General features: G+C 31.6%; 1 protein-coding gene across 1 annotated transcript; it reads right to left on the bottom strand.

Moving 5' to 3' along the window:
• Window positions 1-1,350: 1,350 nt before the first annotated feature.
• LOC135144674 (serine/threonine-protein kinase TBK1-like) lies at window positions 1,351-15,510 on the bottom strand. The gene is made up of 2 exons (XM_064076729.1): window positions 14,894-15,510; window positions 1,351-3,313 (listed from the first exon to the last, which is right to left on the bottom strand). The coding sequence occupies exons 1-2, from the start codon at window positions 15,315-15,317 to the stop codon at window positions 1,542-1,544; spliced, it is 2,196 nt and encodes a 731-aa protein (XP_063932799.1). The 5' UTR covers window positions 15,318-15,510; the 3' UTR covers window positions 1,351-1,541.
• Between the last annotated feature and the right edge of the window lie 3,968 nt (window positions 15,511-19,478).

Below are 19,478 nucleotides of genomic sequence, written 5' to 3'. Positions count from 1 at the left end.
TCTCTGTAAGGATACGATGCATGATCGATCTTGAGCATCCAATCATTTGTGCCACTTGTTCTTCACCGTCTATGCGTATAATCCGTGGAGCCCCAGCACGGCTTTCCGCATAGGCTGAAAAGATCCATCTTCTTTTGCTGGATGCAACAAACGACGAAACACATGCTGGTCAAGGAGCCGATGATTGGGGAAAAGACCTGTATATTCGCGCACAGCAGTGGCTGCATAGCGTGTACATTCTCCATAAATTGTTTGTATTGTTCTTAAAAAAAATTGCAACTATTGTTATAATTTTTATTCGTATCTTTTCAATCTCTAGAAAGTATGTACTCACAACTTTAAAGAAACTGTCTTAAATCATCATGTGCAACATCAATATTATTCTTGAATAAGTCTCAGTTTTCAGTATTTTCCCCACATGATTGACACCACAGCAGATACCTATGATCTTAATACACCAGAGAAGTGGAGTCTCGTCTATTTTTTCGTTGCTTAGATTAGGTATCAGCAACAAAGCTGTTCAGTAAAAATTGATACTGTTTATTGAAAATCATAATCACTGATTAATCAAAAGCGATATTTATGTTTAAATACACTTAATAACGTTCTTTGAATGGACATGTGGTACTCTTTTTTAGAAATAACGATAAACTTAATATCAGGCATATGATGCATTCTGAAAATGTACTAATTTTCGTTAAAAAGAACAACACATTATTCACGGGGCTCTAAGAAAATCACTTCTAATACCTGCTCTTCGGTAGCTACTCTATGTAGAATAGTAATAAATGTATTATTTGCCTACGATGAAATGAAACAGCTTCTCTTATGACATGTACAGCCCAGTTAAACACAATTTAACTAGAATGGCAGCAGAAATAACTTCTGTGCCATGCTACTTGCCTTAAAGTAAACCTTGACGTCTCTGTGTACATTAATCAGTCATCTTTGGGGGCAGAAGCGTCTGTTCAGGTCAGTGATGAACTTCGTGACAGTTTATGACAAACAATTGTCAAAATGATTAAATTTATAACCACACTTCTGTTTCCTTTTGTTGACGGAGGGGGATTCGAAAAAAATTCATTCAACTTTAGTATTACCCGATTTTTTGTTCTTGGCATAGGTAACTTTGAACATAGAAACGTTCGGATATAAAAGCAGCCTCTCTATTGGTCAACTTAATCGCCTTCCAGTTCTCACACGGTTAAAGCCTGGACAATTCTTTTTGCGAATTACGGCACAGTTCGGGACAGGGAACATGTCATTTACGGGAATGGCGCGAATTCTGGGACACCCTGTACATAACTATATACAGTATTTCTTTGTTAGAGCCATGTTAATACTTCAAAAAAACAAAAATACATTTATTTAATTCTGTAATAAAGATACATATATATAATACTTAGTGTATAAAGAAAATCTCAGTTGATAAAAAAATCCGTATCAACTTGATCAAATTCTTCAAAATACAAAATTTATGAAACATGAAACGTTGGACAAATGTCTCACAGCACCAATCTTCTGACCTACAAATTGTAAGCCTAGTCTTCTTCAACAGTCAATTCGTCCAAAATACGATTAACTTGTTCCACAATTTGTGCATTTTCCGAAATAAGATCGTTGATCTGACCATTTTCTCTCCTGTACTCAGTCAAACACATCTTCAGCTTTTGATTATTAGAGTTCTTCATTTTTTTGCTTGAGTTATCAGTGGCGTCCTGTTCAAGCAATTTTCGTACTTGCTCTAAAAACTCCTCGTTTTTAATAAACATCTCCAACTCAAACTTCTTCAAGTTGTTGTCATAGTTCAAAACATCCCTCTTTAATATCATCAACTGTAAGTACACAGTTTGAGCAATTTTATACCAGTCACCCAAATTCTCAGCTAATTGCATATATTGCGGGAACACTTCTTTCTGTAGAAGAAGTTTACTTCCGTTTATCGTGTGTGTGATTTTAATTCGTTCCAGGATATGGAACTGTTCGTCGTTGTAAGAGAGAGTACGAGTAGCCCTATCTCGTACCAAATGTTGCCACGAATCTCTCAAACGTTCAACCTCAGTCCTTGCCCTCTCAGAAGCTCTGGATTTCACAGGACACTTCAAAGGGCGGCTAGACGTGTCCCACTCAGACTGCAAAGAATTCTCTATCACATGACTCTGGTTGAGTTGCATTATTTTTTTGGCAGTCTCAGACACAAAACTTTCGCTGAGTTGTTTCAATTCATCGACGTAAGTAATCTGCGGAACGTTATTTAACTTAAATGAAGCTAGCCGTTGCGAGGATTCTAAAAAATGCGCCGTCTTCTTATGTATAGTAGTCTTTTCTAATAGATGAACGCAAACTTGATTGACCTCCTTCAGTTCTTTGTTGATATACATAACAAAATTTTCAACACAGTTAGTGAAGTGACGACAGGCCAGTGAATATTTTTCGATTCGTCTTTTACACAAATAACCTATACTGCATGCGTTTTTGGCTTGTGCGGCATCACTTTCAACTGAAGTCACATTGCTGAACTCATTGAACTTAGGAAGGCTTTGTTCAGGAACCACCGTCACGTTGTTATTTTCTTTATTGAAAAGAAACAGAGGTTCTTCCTCTTTGGTCTCCGGGTAGCCTCCCGCTCTACTATTTTCTTCAACAATATCTGTGAACAAATTCGACTTCAGCAGCAATATTTGATTCTCAGTGCTGACTTCTGTTTGTTCGTTAATATAATTTTGCAGGTGAGTATAACTCTCATCCGGATGAATATACACCTTGATCAACTGCGCTTTGTTGACGTGGAAAATATTCACGATTTTTCTCGACAGCATGTCAGTGACTTCCGTAAAAAATTTCTCGAATGTCCAAATCTTCTTAGTGTCTGCTTCCAACAACCCCGCTAGGAGAGGGGTGATTATTTTCTTCAGTCCCGGACTCAACTGGCAACTTTCTGGCAGAGTTTTTCGCCATTCGATTTGTCCGTCTTCCGTCACTTGAATGCCTGATATTACTCCACTTGCTTTCTTCGTGGTGATTAAATGCATCGTTTCTTTGTTTTTGCGGCCTCCATATGGACGGAATGGTAGGTTTCCAGTAGCTACGTGGTAAAGCGTAACGCCTATCGACCACAAATCGATGGTGGCTCCGAATGTTTTGTTAACGTGTTTTCGTAATACTGCGCGTTCGTAGAGATCAGGATGGAGGTATTCTTCTGTTCCGTAGAGAGATTGGAAATGTTGTCCTTCGGGTAGTTCGCGGGCGGCTCCAAAGTCCGTTAATTTGTAGACGGTCCTGCCATCGTCACAGATGAATTTCATTATATTACCTGAAAACACAAAAAGAAAGTCTATATAATCTGGAGTTTAATAATAAATTCCGTGACATATTCTTCGAACTAAATACCATATTTTCTTTTTGTTTTTCTCTGTTATTAGAAATATTTAAAACAAGTAAAAAGTAAAAAGGTTGTCATAAAAATGTTGTTATAGGAGTTATAAGTAAAATAACATGCGATGCGTATGTTACAAGTGAGTTTTCCCCTAAAAGAATTTTGTCAAATCTAGTAGTTCAGATCTTTTCCTCAAAGTGATGGTACCAGTAGATACCGAAACATGTTAGCCCTCACTTTATAATAAAACCTTAACTTTTGTGGCATCGACCTAATTCTTCCCATCTTTTTGGTATAATAAATATAATTTTTTAATGATGTATCAACATTTTAGCAAGGACACATTGAAGCTGCAGTACTCTTATTATTAACAGTACTGTATACTCAAATTTTCGGGAAAATGGAATGAGCCGTTTTTGATTTGATCAATAAAGTAAATTCAATATTACAGAAGAATCTAATTTCTCTCAATTCAATGAAAGAAAACTTGACTGAGTATGGTAAATTAATTTCTGTCAAGTGTTACTGGTTTTATTATTCAAACTTGTTTTATATGTATGTAATATAATATTTAATAATATTCAAAGAATACAGATTAATTACGTTTAATGCCAAATATTTAATAATTTACAATTAATTTGTGAAGACTTAATAAAACCAGAGAACACAGAGAAGCGTCATAGTTTAAATTAAATGACGGTTGAGGACTCCTCGACTTATGTTGGCAACAGTGTTTGTTTCTAACTAGGAATAAAATTAACTAGAAAAAATGTCATCACATTTTTAATGACGCGTTTTACTTTCGACAAATTGACACTAGATTTACCAGAATATTACAAGCTGCTTACTGTTTCCATCACTTTAATTCAGGTCACACGAATTACAGTTCGTCGTCTAAGAACTTATTTGATCTACAGACCAGAGCGCACTCAGGCCAATGTCGACCCTAACGATTTGATTTAAAAGATTATAAGCCATGATCCGTGATCTGATACACATCCTAACCGCTTTCGACCATAATTTCTTGCTGTTTCAACTTTGGAATTCTCAGTTTTCCGAAATTTTAGTTTGGGGACTTTTCAGTTTACTTCTATTTATAATTCAATTTTTGGATTTTAAATATTTCGATTTTTCAATTTTTGATTTTTATAAACTCTGTGTTTGTCGATTTTTTAATTAATTGATTTTCAGGTTTTTTGGTTTTTCAATTTTTCTGTTTTTTCAGGTTTCGATTTTTCAACTTCACTTTTTTAATTTTTCGATTTCTCAATTTTTCAATTTTTTAATTTCTCAGTTTTGGAATTTTTCAGTTTACTTATTGTTCAATTTTTCGATCTTACGATTTTGCAGGTATTTGATTTTTCAATTTTTCGGTTTTTTTAAGGTTTCGATATTTCGACTTCACTTTTATGATTTTTCGATTTCTCAATTTTTCGATTCTTTAGATTCTCAGTTTTTGGATATTTCAGTTTTGGGATTTTTCAGTTTTTCGATTCGTCAGTTTTTCCTTCATTTTTCAGTTCTTCGATATTTCAGTATTGGGATTTTTCAATATTTCTGTCCTGCGACTTTTCCGTTTTTGACTTCTGGATTTTTCGATGTGTCGACTTTTTACTTTTTCGATTTTTTAATTTTAGATTTCTCAATTTTTTGGTATTTTAATTTTTCAATATTTAAAATTTTAGATTCCTTGATTTCTCGATTTTTCATTTCAGTTCTTCGATAGTTCAGTTTTTCAAGTTTTCGAATTTTTCAAATGTTTTGATTTCTTAATCTATCGATTTTTCGACTTCCCGGTTTTAGATTTTCTATTTTTCAATTGTCGTTTTTTCAAATTTTCGATTTTTCAATTTTTGATTTTTATAAACTCTGTGTTTCTCCACTTTTCAATTAATTGATTTTCAGGTTTTTTGGTTTTTCAATTTTTCTGTTTTTTCAGGTTTCGATTTTTCAACTTCACTTCTTTAATTTTTCGATTTCTCAATTTTTCAATTTTTTAATTTCTCAGTTTTGGAATTTTTCAGTTTACTTATTGTTCAATTTTTCGATCTTACGATTTTGCAGGTATTTGATTTTTCAATTTTTCGATTTTTTTAAGGTTTCGATATTTCGACTTCACTTTTATGATTTTTCGATTTCTCAATTTTTCGATTCTTTAGATTCTCTGTTTTTGGATATTTCAGTTTTGAGATTTTTCAGTTTTTCCTTCATTTTTCAGTTTTTCGATATTTCAGTATTGGGATTTTTCAATATTTCTGTCCTTCGACTTTTCCATTTTTGACTTCTGGATTTTTCGATGTGTCGACTTTTTACTTTTTCGATTTTTTAATTTTAGATTTCTCAATTTTTTGGTATTTTAATTTTTCAATAGGTATTTAAAATTTTAGATTTTTCGGTTTCTCGATTTTTCATTTCAGCTCTTCCATATTTCAATTTTTCAAATGTTTCGATTTCTTAATCTTTCGATTTTTTGACTTCTCGGTTTTAGATTTTCTATTTTTCAATTGTTGTTTTTTCAAGTTTTCAATTTTTCAAATTTGACATTTATAAACGGTCAATTTTTCGATTTTTCAATTAATCGATGTTTTGATTTTCCCATTTCTTGACTTTCGACCATTTAGGTTCTCAGTTTTTGGATATTTCAGTTTTCGGATTTTTCAGGTTTTCCATTTTTCAGTTTTTCTTTCATTTTTCAATTTTTCGATATCTCAGTTTTGGGATTTTTCAATATTTCGATTCTTCGACTTTTCGATTTTTGGCTTCTGGAGTTTTCGATGTGTCGATTTTTTTACTTTTTCGATTTTTCAATTTTTCGATTGCTTAATCTTTCGATTTTTCGACTTCCCGGTTTTAGAGTTTTTTTTTTTCAATTGTCGTTTTGAATTTTTCGATTTTTCAATGTTTTGATTTCCCGATTGTTTCCCATTTTTAGTTTTTCTTTCATTTTTCAGTTTTTCAGTATTTCAGTTTTGGGATTTTTCAATATTTCGATTCTTCGATTTTTCGATTTTTGACTCCTGGATTTTTCGATGTGTCGATTTTTTTACTTTTTCGATTTTTCAATTTTTGATTTTTGAATTTTTAAAATTTTAGATTTTTCGATTTCTCGATTTTTCAGTTCAGTTCTTCGATATTTGAATTTTTCAAGTTTTCGAATTTTTCAAATGTTTTGATTTCTTAATCTTTCGATTTTTCGACTTCCCGGTTTTAGATTTTCTGTTTTTCAATTGTCATTTTGTCAAATTTTCGATTTTTCAATTTTTCAAATTTGACTCTTATATACTCTCAATTTCTTGACTTTCGAGTGTTTCGATTTTCCTGTTCTTCAATTCTTTAATTTTTTGATTTTTCATGTTTTGATTTTTCAGTTTTTCGATTTTTTAAGGTTTCTATTTTTCGACTTCACTTTTTTGATTTTTCGATTTTTCAGTTTTTAGATATTTCAGTTTTTAGATATTTCAGTTTTAGGATTTTTCAATATTTCAATTCTTCGGCTTTTCTATTTTTGATTTCTGGATTTTTCGATATGTCTACCTTTTTAGTTTTTCGATTTTTCAATTTTTGGATTTTTAAATTTTAGATTTTTCAATCTTTTGATATTTTAATTTTTCTATATTTCTTAATCTTTCGATTTTTCGACTTCCTGGTTTTAGATGTTCTATTTTCCAATTTTTCGATTTGTGAATTTTTCAGTCCCGATTTATCGAGATTTGATTGTTCAGTTTTCGATTTATCCGTATTTCAATTTTTTATTTTGACCTATTTCGGTTTCTCAGTTTTTCCAGTTTTGCATTTTTTCGTTTTTTGATTTTTCCGCTTTTCCAATTTTTCAACTTTTAACTTTTTATTTGCCGATTTCTCTATTTTTCGATTTTTCGACTTCATCACTTTTCGATTTCTCGTTCTTTTGATATTTCAATCTCTCAATTTTTCAATTTTTAAGTTTTTTAATTTCTCGATTTATCGAGATTTGGATTTTTCTATATTTGGATTGTCAATTTCTCAATTTATAAATTGTTCAATTTTTAACTTCGATTTTTCGATTTTCGCCTATTTCGGTTTCTCAATTGTTCGACTTTTCGACTCCACGATTTCTTGATCTTTTGATTTTTCGATTTCTCGAGTTTTCGAATTTTCGATTATTTTAATTTTTCATTTTTTTTTCTCACTGTTAATATCATACAGTGTATCGAAAACAACCACAAAAATTGTCACTAAAAACATTTAAAAATTCATACAAAATAGAACAGTGTTTCCAAAACATTTTCCCGTATAAAACACAAATAAAGAATTAATTCTTAGTAAAACAAAATATGTAAAATCAACTAAATATGTACCAAAAATATTCACTTAAATAGTCGTTATAAAAACCGACCAAACAACTATTTCCCGCAGAAATTATAGTCCAAACCAACCAAATCGCTTCTGAACGCTTAGAGTCCACATTGGCCTGAGCGCGCTCTGGTCTGTAGATCAAACAAGTTGGACTATTTAAATTTGGCGCTTGGCTTTGGCGGTTGAGGACTCCAATGTCAATAAGGGTAGTTTTGCAAAATCAGCCTGTATGTCGCATCTACATTAATCTATGATAAAACCTTACAACACTGTTATAGTATATTCAAGTGAAAGAATCAGCAATAGAGACGCGTGATCAGCGCGTGTTCAACTGCCTATTGGCTGATAAATTTGAGGGAGGGTTTTTCCCAAGCCAGTTTTACACTGTACCGATATTATAATAGATAACTCAGAAGTGATCTATCTAACAAAATCCTCAAGAGCTATGACCCTTCGAAAAAACATTAAATTAGTCATTCATGAAGTGGGCCCTATTACAATACTCCTCTACCTTATATTTTTGTCACAATAAATAATAAACTGATAACATCACACCGTCGTCATAATTTAAACACGTGTAATTAGTGAAAAATCTATAAGCGTTATCCCTAGTCTACGTCAAAAGCTATCTATCCGCATAAATTATATTCATCGTAAAAGAAACAATATTAAACAGAACCATTCTGTTTTTAAATCTTTATCGCACGGAAATCTTATCTGAATTATGTCGCACTGTAGAACTGTAACACAAATGTAAAACACTTGTCCACAATAAATCAGCAGTGACAAAAGACTTAATGATAACTGCTATCAATAAACTATATTACTAATTCTCAAAAAATGTGTCTATAAATACTAGTAAGACACAATTTATATTTTTTACTATCAACATGGTATAAATGAATCGTGTGGGAATTATCTGCAGAGTTCCAACTTATTATCAACAGATGTAAAACTGATACTGGAAACTTTATCTAATATATAACTATTGTTACGAAATAAACCCATGCGACGCCTATGGGGCGTCGAGAGCTCTCTAGTATATACGGAAATGATGACTCATCGGGTGGGCGGCGTCCGCTACCGAAGAGCCTGGAAGCGGAAGTCGCGACGGGCAACCAAGAAAAACCTCGAAGCGGCGTTCTCGATCCATTAAGATGCCACCGTCGAGAACGAAGATTATTCTGTTTATTCAGTCAGCGAGAAGTCCAGTGAACGAATTCAGTTTTGGAGGAATTATTTTATGCATAATCGCTGTGTTATTAGTCGTGTAAATTTGAGTTACTGAGAAATAAATTGATGAATTTTACCCACGTCGACTTTAATCACCCGTTCAACGTAACAGTGTAATTGTTGTCAGATTGAATATAAACTTAATATAAACTTCACATTACGTTCACATTGTTTACCCCTAAATATTCATTTGAACAATTCAGCTATCCAACCGTAAATTTTTTTTGTAAAAATATAATTGTCTGGATATTCGAAATTCTAGAAATTTTACAATTCTAGGCTTTCAATTATGTTTGATTCAATCTTGTTGTATTATGGATATTTTAACTTAAAACATTCATTTAGAGGGATAGATGGGCTTTCTACTTTTTTTTCTAGGAAATTTGATGTTCTAAATGTAGATTCTATCAAAATAAAGTGAAATTTCGAATAATCTTTTTATATTTTTGAAATTTCCTGTAAGATTTCACTTATTACAAATTTTAAAATTACCTTTTTGAGGTGACATCATCCATTTCCTGGAGAATACACTTTTACTAATGGTTTGTACATCTTAATCCAATGTATCACCATAGATTAATATAGATGTGGCATACAAGCTGATTTTGCAAAACCACTCTTATTGACATTGGAGTCCTCAACCGCCAAAGCCAAGCGCCAAATTTAAATAGTCGATGCCAATAAAAAACTTGTTTCACTACAACTCGTCGCCTGAGAACTAGTTTGATCTACAGACCAGAGCGCGCTCAGGCCAATGTCGACTCTAAGGGTTCAGAAGCGATTTGGTTGGTTTGGACTATAATTTCTGCGGGAAATAGTTGTTTGGTCGTTTTTTATGACGACTAAGTGAATATTTTTGGTACATATTTAGATGATTTTACATATTTTGTTTAACTAAGAATTAATTCTTTATTTGTGTTTTATACTAGCAAAACGTCTTAAACTAAGAATATTGTTGAAATCGTAATAACCCAATGGATTTTTTTCGGGAAAATGTTTTGGAAACACTGTGTTCTATTTTATCTGAATTTTTAAATGTTTTTAGTGACAATTTTTGTGGTTGTTTTCGATTGTACGATATGAACAATGAGAAAAAAAATGAAAAATTAAAATAATCGAAAAATCGAAACCTTAAAAAATCGTAAAACCGAAACATTGAAAAATTGAAATATCGAAGAACTGAAAATCGAAAAATGAAACATCAGAAAATCGAAAAAATGTAAAATTCAAAAATCTAAAATTTATAAACCGAATAGCGAAAAATCGAGAAATCGAAACTCCCAAATTTAAAAAATCGGATACCTGAAAAATCGAAACATCGAAAAACCGAGAAATCCAAAAATCAAAAGATCAAGAAATCGTGGAGTCGAAAAGTCGAACAATTGAGAAACCGGAATAAGCCAAAATCGAAAAATCGAACAATTAATTTATAAATTGAAAAATTGACAATCAAAATATCGAAAAATCCAAATCCAAAAGAACGAGAAATCGAAGTGATGAAGTCGAAAAATCGAAAAATAGAGAAATCGACAAAAAAAATTGAAAAATTGGAAAAGCGGAAAAATCAAAAAACGAAAAAATGGAAAACTGGAAAAACTGAGAAACCGAAATAGGCCACAATAAAAAATTGAAAAACTGATAAATCGAAAACTGAACAATCAAATCTCGATAAATCGGGATTGAAAAATTAACAAATCGAAAAATTGGAAAATAGAACATCTAAAACCAGAAAGTCGAAAAATCGAAAGATTAAGAAATATAGAAAAATTAAAATATCAAAAGATTGAAAAATCTAAAATTTAAAAATCCAAAAATTGAAAAATCGAAAAACTAAAAAGGTAGACATATCGAAAAATCCAGAAATCAAAAATAGAAAAGCCGAAGAATTGAAATATTGAAAAATCCTAAAACTGAAATATCTAAAAACTAAAAAATCGAAAAATCAAAAAAGTGAAGTCGAAAAATAGAAACCTTAAAAAATCGAAAAACTGAAAAATCAAAAAATTAAAGAATTGAGGAACAGGAAAATCGACACACTCGAAAGTCAATAAATTAAGAGTATATAAAAGTCAAATTTGAAAAATTGAAAAATCGAAAATTTGACCAAATGACGATTGAAAAACAGAAAATCTAAAACCGGGAAGTCGAAAAATCAAAAGATTAAGAAATCGGAATATTTGAAAAATTCGAAAACTTGAAAAATTCAAATATCGAAGAACTGAACTGAAAAATCGAGAAATCGAAAAATCTAAAATTTTAAAAATTCAAAAATCAAAAATTCAAAAATCGAAACATCAAAAAACCGAGAAATCCAAAAATCAAAAGATCAATAAATCGTGGAGTCGAAAAGTCGAACAATTGAGAAACCGGAATAGGCCAAAATCGAAAAGTTAAAAATTAAACAATTTATAAATTGAGAAACTGACAATCAAAATATCGAAAAATCCAGATTCAAAAGAACGAGAAATCGAAGTGATGAACTCGAAAAATCGAAAAATCGAGAAACCGACAAAAAAAGTTGAAAACTTGGAAAAGCGAAAAAATCAAAAAACGAAAAATGGAAAACTGGAAAAACTGAGAAACCGAAATAGGCCAAAATAAAAAATTGAAAAACTGATAAATCGAAAACCTGAACAATCAAATCTCAGTAAATCGGGAATGAAAAATTAACAAATCGAAAAATTGGAAAACAGAACATCTAAAACCAGGAAATCGAAAAATCGAAAGACTAAAAATCCTAAAACTGAAATACACATCTAAAAACTGAAAAATTGAAAAATCAAAAAAGTGAAGTCGAAAAACAGAAACCTTAAATAATCGAAAACTTGAAAAATCAAAAACCTGAAAAATCAAAAAATTTAAGAATTGAAGAACAGGAAAATCGAAACACTCGCAGGTCAAGAAATTGCGATCGAAATACATATTGAAAAATCCCAAAACTGAAATATCGAAAAACTGAAACATGAAAGAAAAACTAAAAATGGGAAACTTAATCGGGAAATCAAAACATTTAAAAATCGAAAAATTCAAGACGACAATTGAAAACAGAAACTCTAAAACCGGGAAGTCGAAAAATCGAAAGATTAAGCAATCGAAAAATTGAAAAATCGAAAAAGTAAAAAAATCGACACTTCGAAAACTCCAGATGCCAAAAATCGAAAAGTCGAAGAATCGAAATATTGAAAAATCCCAAAACTGAAATATCGAAAGACTGCAAAATGAAAGAAAAACTGAAAAATCCGAAAACTGAAATATCTAAAAACTGAGAACCTAAAAGGTCGAAAGTCAAAAAATGGGAAAATCAAAACCTCGATTAATTGAAAAATCGAAAAATTGACCGTTTATAAATGTTAAATTTAAAAAGTTGAAAAAACGACAAATGGAAAATAGAAAATCTAAAACCGGGACGTCGAAAAATCGATAGATTAAGAAATCAAATCATCTGAAAAATTCGAAAACTTGAAAAACGGAAATACCGAAGAACTGAATTTAAAAACCGAGAAATCGAAAAATCAAAAATTTTAAAAATTAAAAAATCTAAAATTTAAAAATCGAAAAAGTAAAAAAATCGACACATCGAAAATCCAAGAGTCAAAAATCGAAAAGTCGAAGAATCGAAATATTGAAAAATCTCAAAACTGAAATATCGAAAAACTGAAAAATGAATGAAAAACTAAAAATGGAAAACTAAATCGGGAAATCAAAACATTGAAAAATCGAAAAATTCAAAACGACAATTGAAAACAGAAACTCTAAAACCGGGAAGTCGAAAAATCGATAGATTAAGAAATCAAAACATTTGAAAAATTCGAAAACTTGAAAAACGGAAATATCGAAGAACTGAAATGAAAATTCGAGAAATCGAAAAATTTAAAATTTTAAATATTGAAAAATTAAAATATCAAAAAACTGAAAAACCTAAAATTTAAAAATCGAAAAATTGAAAAAACGACAATTGAAAAACAAAATCTAAAACCGGGAAGTCGAAAAATCGAAAGATTAAGAAATCGAAACATTTGAAAAATTGAAATATGGAAGAGCTGAAATGGGAAATCGAAAAATCTAAAATTTTAAATATTGAAAAATTAAAATACCAAAAAATTGAGAATTCTAAAATTTAAAAATCGAAAAAGTAAAAAGTCGACACATCGAAAAATCCAGAAGTCAAAACTGAAAAATGAAAGAAAAACTGACGAATCGAAAAACTGAAAAAATCCAAAACTGAAATATCCAAAAACTGAGAATCTAAAGAATCGAAAAATTGAAAAATCGAAAACCGGAAAAGTGAAGTCGAAATATCGAAACCTTAAAAAATCGAAAAATTGAAAAATCAAAAACCTGCAAAATCGTAAGATCGAAAAATTGAATAATAAATAAACTAAAAAATCCCAAAACTGAAATGTCCAAAAACTGAAAAATTAAAAAATTGAGAAATCGAAAAATCAAAAAAGTGAAGTTGAAAAATCGAAACCTGAAAAAATTGAAAAACCAAAAACCTGAAAAATCAATTAATTGAAAAATCGACAAATAAAGAGTTTATAAAAGTCAAAAATTGAAAAATGGAAATATTTAAAAATCGTAAAATTGAAGAGAAAAACTGAAAACCGAGACATTGAAAAATTGGGAAATTGAAAAATCCAAAAATTGAATAATAAATAGAAGTAAACTGAGAAGTCCCCAAACTAAAATTTCGAAAAACTGAGAATTCGAAAGTTGAAACAGCAAGAAATTATGGTCGAAACCGGTTAGGATGTGTACCAGATCACGGATCATGGCTTATAAATCAAATCGTTTCTGAACGCTTAGAGTCGACATTGGCCTGAGTGCGCTCTGGTCTGTAGATCAAACAAGTTCTCAGACGACGAACTGTAATTCGTGTGACCTGAATTAAAGTGAAGGAAACAGTAAGCAGCTTGTAATATTCTGGTAAATCTAGTGTCAATTTGTCGAAAGTAAAACGCGTCGTTAAAAATATTATGACATTTTTTCTAGCTAATTTTATTCCTAGTTAGAAACAAATACTGTTGCCAACATAAATCGAGGAGTCCTCAACCGTCATTTAATTTAAACTATGACACTTCTCTATATTCTCTGGTTGAACCGTCTACAAGGTGGGAAGAAAAAGAAAGGACGACCAAAACTGAGATGGCTGGAAGACGTGAAAAGGGATATACAGGAAATGGGTATAAAAGATTGGAAAAGCAAAGCAGTCGAACGTACCCAATGGAGAGCTAATATAAAATAAAATATAAATCAGGAACGGCTCACTCCATTTTCCCAGAAAATTTTTGGAATACAATACTGTTATTTTTAGTATTACACTTCACCAATCCAAGACCTTTCAAAAATGTTGATGACGGCATCACAAAATTGCGTAAAGAAAAAACTCAACTCGAAAATGCAACAACTTTCGACCAATTTTTTTACGTGATGAATACTGCCGCACACATTTTGTGCTTTGTATTATCCATAAACATTATATTTTATTTTATTTTTTTATAATAACAATTTAATTTAAATGGCGGCGGAATACAGACTAGAACTACCAATTCTATTTTTATGTATAGAATGTAAATAGTGGAACTTACAATAGGAATGACATGCACCAAACCCTGCGCGAGCCTTTATGAAAATTTCATGCCTATTTCTAAATACTGTTTTACATATTATTTTTTATTATTTTAACAGATGTCAGCAATATAACCACTATAAAAACTATTATTACGCCTTTAAGATGGAGTTCACAAATTTAACTTCATAATTTTTCATTAATAAATTTTACACATTTAAAAGCTTCAGTTTCATACTCATTACAAAATTTTTATCAAAGTAGTGTCATCTTAAATATTTTTGATTAGAAACCACATACTTAACACAATTTTCTAGATAACAACATACTCTAACATATGTGGAACCAAACCAATTTCCTTACAATTAACAGTTGCATACCTGGTTTTAAATCACGGTGGACTAAATTATTATCCCGAAGATGCTTCATCCCTGCCGATAAATCCTGCAGCACTTTCAGGAATTCATTTTCCGATAGTCCATAGGTATTTTCTGGATCATCCAAGATATTGAACAAACTTCCCCCCGTGCACAATTCCATGACTATCACCTTTCCACGATTCTCTTGTTCTTCTTCAATAGCCAACAACTTGACAATGTTCTCGTGTTTGACTTTCTGCAACACCTCAAATTCACGCATCTGAACATCGTGGGGTCGAAGATGGCTCATTTGGTTGAATGTTTTTACGGCCACGGGTTCACCATTGATTTTATTTACTCCCTGGTACACGGCTCCTGTTGCCCCTTTCCCCAAAACACTCGTTGTCGACCAGACATAGTTTTGCGATCCACGCAAAAACGACATTTTGTTTGAGATTGTTCTACTGGTTACAACGGTGTCTGAAAGTTATAAACTTTACATTTTTATCGTTTTCTTACTGGGGGTTTCCCGTTTGTGTTTGTATTTCTGTCTTGTTCTGACTCGTTATCGCTGATGTTTTCAATACTGTTTCTTATTTTGTGGTTTGACAACTTGCCGTCAACTGTCACTCGTCAAGTTTCAGAGCTGCCAATAGTAAATTATTATGTTACTAAGATAAGAAAGACAATCTGTATCCAGTGGCGTAACAAAACATTGTGGAATGGAAAAGAAACACACAAAATAAAGCTGTAAAGTCGCGATCTTTTCTATAGAACCACTCCCTAGTGTAAATTTTCAAAATTTGTTTGGTGTAAGTGACCTTGACGGGTTTCTGGGGGAAAACATATGTGTCAAAAATTTAACAGGTTAGATGGCCCCATTGTTAATGTAGATATTTTATTTTAATAAATAGATGAACAGAACATACAGTCTGCACGGGATACAGTGCGGCATATTTGAGGGCAACCGAAACATTCGTGTTGTGCTAGTTTCGATTGCCATATCAACTACCGCTACCAACCGCGTTCGGCGTAAAGTACTAGATGACAGGGCTATCAACTTGACTTTTTATCGAGTGGTTCCGTAGAAATGACCGCTACTGTAGAATCAAACTTAATTCAAAATGTATAAAGCGACTGAAATCACATAATTTAGACAGCAAATTAAAAACACAAAATGATGTATTAATCACGTGTTTCTTGTGTTGCAGATGTATTTTTAAATATTTGAACATTTTCGCAGCAAAGAGGATTTAACCACTCAAGCGTAACTGGACCTTTACAGTGTAGTGAAAAGGCCGTCTTGAACGACGCTTCTAATGTTGAACTGACATGAATCGACAGAACATCAGTAATTCCTTTAAATTCTTTATTTATATTCATCATTTGTAGAGGTACTTACTTACCTACTTTCTATTAAGATGTTCTAGGACAACAAGCACTGGGCCACACATCTACCTGCTTTGGTGTTTTGTCCATGTACGAGACTGAGAACCTTTGGTCGTAGATTAAAATCAAGATCTACCTGCTTTTCCTGAAACTACTACTTAAATTCCACTTTGGGAGATAAACGGACAAGGAGACGTTTTGTGGGCTTTTCACTAATCCCTTTTCCTGAAAATACTACTTAAATTCCACTTTTAGATTTACTCTTAAGTATCAAAAGACTTATTGATTTTCCTCAAGATTTAAATTTTAAATAAGTAGTGTTTCTAGAACATTTTAATCGTGATTAAGTTAATCAGGCGATTAATGAGGCGTTTAGAGGCATCTGATTGGTGTAGAGGCAGTCACGTGGTACTGTAATCTTGGATTAAAAATTTAATCGGAATTAATTAAATATTTACATGAGCTTCGATAAATTGGCTCTAAGAATAATGTCCTAACCAATTCGGATACAATTTTACTTTTAGGGGTGTCAAGTTCCAAACTAAAACTATTTCATAATAAGAATTTAGCTGAAACATAAATTTACTTGTAAGGTTCGAACATTTCAAAAGTATTTATTTTTATTATAATGAAATATATATCTTTATGGAAGTTGGGCTTTAGAGATGCGTATGACCTGGAAACAGGTTGCCTACGATGAAGGTAAACGGTGTAGAAATGTTTTTAATACTTGATTTCCAACTGAAAATTTTGACGATTTTTGAGATAATTAATACGAAATTTTAAATCACGTCGTTCAGTTTTTAGTATCAACAATGTTTAACTAAATATGTTATGGCATTTGTGGTCCCCAACAACAAACAGTTTTTAAGATGTATAAAATTTTGACGAATTTTTGAAAAATAAAATTAATAGTTTGACGTATCTGTGGCACATCCTTATACAGCGATCTTGTTTAGAAAATCCAGAAGTGTTATTTTTTAACTTTAGCAACCTCAGATCTCAACATTCAAGGAATTCTATTCGAAAATTCTAATTCGAATACACAAGAAATCATAGATAATGCTACAAGTTTTTTTTGTAAATAAAGAGTTTGTGTTTAGGAAAATTTTATAAAACGAGTTTTTGTTTTGTTATAGACGACACATTAAAAGATGGGTGGGTGGGTGGGGAATATTTATTATTATTGTAATGAAATATCTTTGTGGAAGTTAAGCTTTAGAGATGTATGATCTGGAAATACGTTGCTTACGACGAAGACAGGGAACGGTGTAGAATTTTTTTTTAATACTTACTAGATCTCCAACAGAAAATTTTGACAATTCTTTAGATAATCAATACGAAATTTTAAACCAGGTCTTTCATTTTTTCGTATGAACAATCTTTGTTTAAATATATTATGACATTTGCGGTCTGTCACAACAAACAGTTTTCAAGATTTATGCAATTTTGACGAATTTTTAAAAAATTAAGTCAAAAGTTAGACGAAAGTGACACACTGATCTTGTTTAGAAAATATAGAAGTGTTATTTTTAACCATCAAGGTTGGACCTACAATACACTGGTGGCACTTCCCTTTTATTGACGGCATTATCTCCCTGCATTGTCCGACATTTCTTCACAGTAGAGGTTGTAAAATTATACTAGGTATTGTTGAAATGTTCGAACTCTTGTGGTGACCAAATTTGAAATAAAATTTCGCGCTGAAAATAAACAGCGGCGGGAAATTGCATTTGAATAATTTGTTTAAAAAAAAAATCATTAAGAAAATCGTAAACATAGGCAATCATGTGCAAGTTTAGTTCTTTTTTGGTACTTGGTAGTCTGCTAGGGAATCTATAGGTAGAGGGTTGATAGTGAAGGGTGCTTGCTTTGTAGAGAAGGGTGACGCTTCACTGTTTTTGTTTAGTGTGAGTGAAGCACGTGGTAAGGAAGCTAGGTTAAGTGTAGTTGGTTTGGTTGTTAATAAAAAAGGGGAGCCTTTGTTTCACGAAAATTCCCCCAAGATAAGCGTAGCTAATTCTTGCTGTATTTTGATAGTTCTAACACAATTTAACAGTCATGGAAGTATTCTGATAAAGCACGTGCTAGGAGTTTTCATGAGATTCACTTAATCAGGACTCATCCGTTCCATGTAGTTAAGTGTTAAGTGCTACATTATAACACTTCTTAATTCCTCGCACAAGATTGTTAATAGTTCATTTACGGCAGTTAAAATTAACCTAACGGTGTCCCACATCACCGAGACATTTTTCTCGCAAAGTGGGAAATTACATGTGTTTGGGATAAGCTAGGGATAATCCACGATATAAACTGTCAAAACTAAATGTTTTTAAGTAACCAGTCACTTGGATCAAGGCCTAATTTCAAATCACGTAAATTCTTTATTTGAATTGTTGATAAAGTGTGGCATAATTTAACATATTGTAAATTCTTTGTTTGAATCATTGATAAAGTGTGGCAAATATTAACCTCATGTAATTTTGTTAGCTCTGCAATTTTTCACCTCATACAATTTTTTTCTATCTCACAATTTTAGCCTCAGTAATTTTCTTTGTCGTATAATTTAAACTGAACGTAGATTTTCATGCTCTGCAGTTTCAAACCTCACGTACGATTTTTGTCTGCACAAGTTTTACTTCACACCAGACTTTTTTTTTGTTTTTATAAATCTTTGCCAGTTTTTTGACCATGTAAATATTTTGTTGATTAATGTTTCCATCATATAAATTGTCTGATGTCCAATCCTAATCTCAGAAAGAGTTCTTTGCTGTTTAAAATTTCACGAGAGTGTATGGCGAATTTAAATGTGGTTTATTGCTCTTTTTGAAACTTTAACACTTGTTCAGTTGTAGTATAGAAATTGAACATTTAAGTGGAATTGAGGTAAATAACACAGAAACACGTGGCGGAAGCGGAGTGCGCGGTTCCTCATCGAGCTGGCGGTTGAATGTTTGAATTTTTCATGGGCTTTCAATTTTTTTTCACATGTCAATTTAAAGCGGCATGTTTGAGTTATCACAATGAGTATGTACACATTTAAAACTCGATAAAAAAAAGTAAACTGGAATTTAAAATATGATTATTTTCAAACTTGTTCGTGTAATTCATCTCATGGAAGAAAATAGTCATTTACAAATTATTTCAAAGCCGTTTATTTCATTTTCAAAATATTTACACCCAGTAAGTTCTTACGATATCTGCAGTAACGAGTTGA

Source organism: Zophobas morio, unplaced genomic scaffold, assembly GCF_036711695.1.
Source record: "Zophobas morio isolate AGI-343-1 ecotype UQ-CSIRO unplaced genomic scaffold, CSIRO_AGI_Zmor_V1 ptg000108l, whole genome shotgun sequence".
Taxonomy (NCBI): domain Eukaryota; kingdom Metazoa; phylum Arthropoda; class Insecta; order Coleoptera; family Tenebrionidae; genus Zophobas; species Zophobas morio.
Note: the sequence above shows the minus strand (reverse complement) of the source record. Positions and strands in the feature narration are given on the sequence as shown.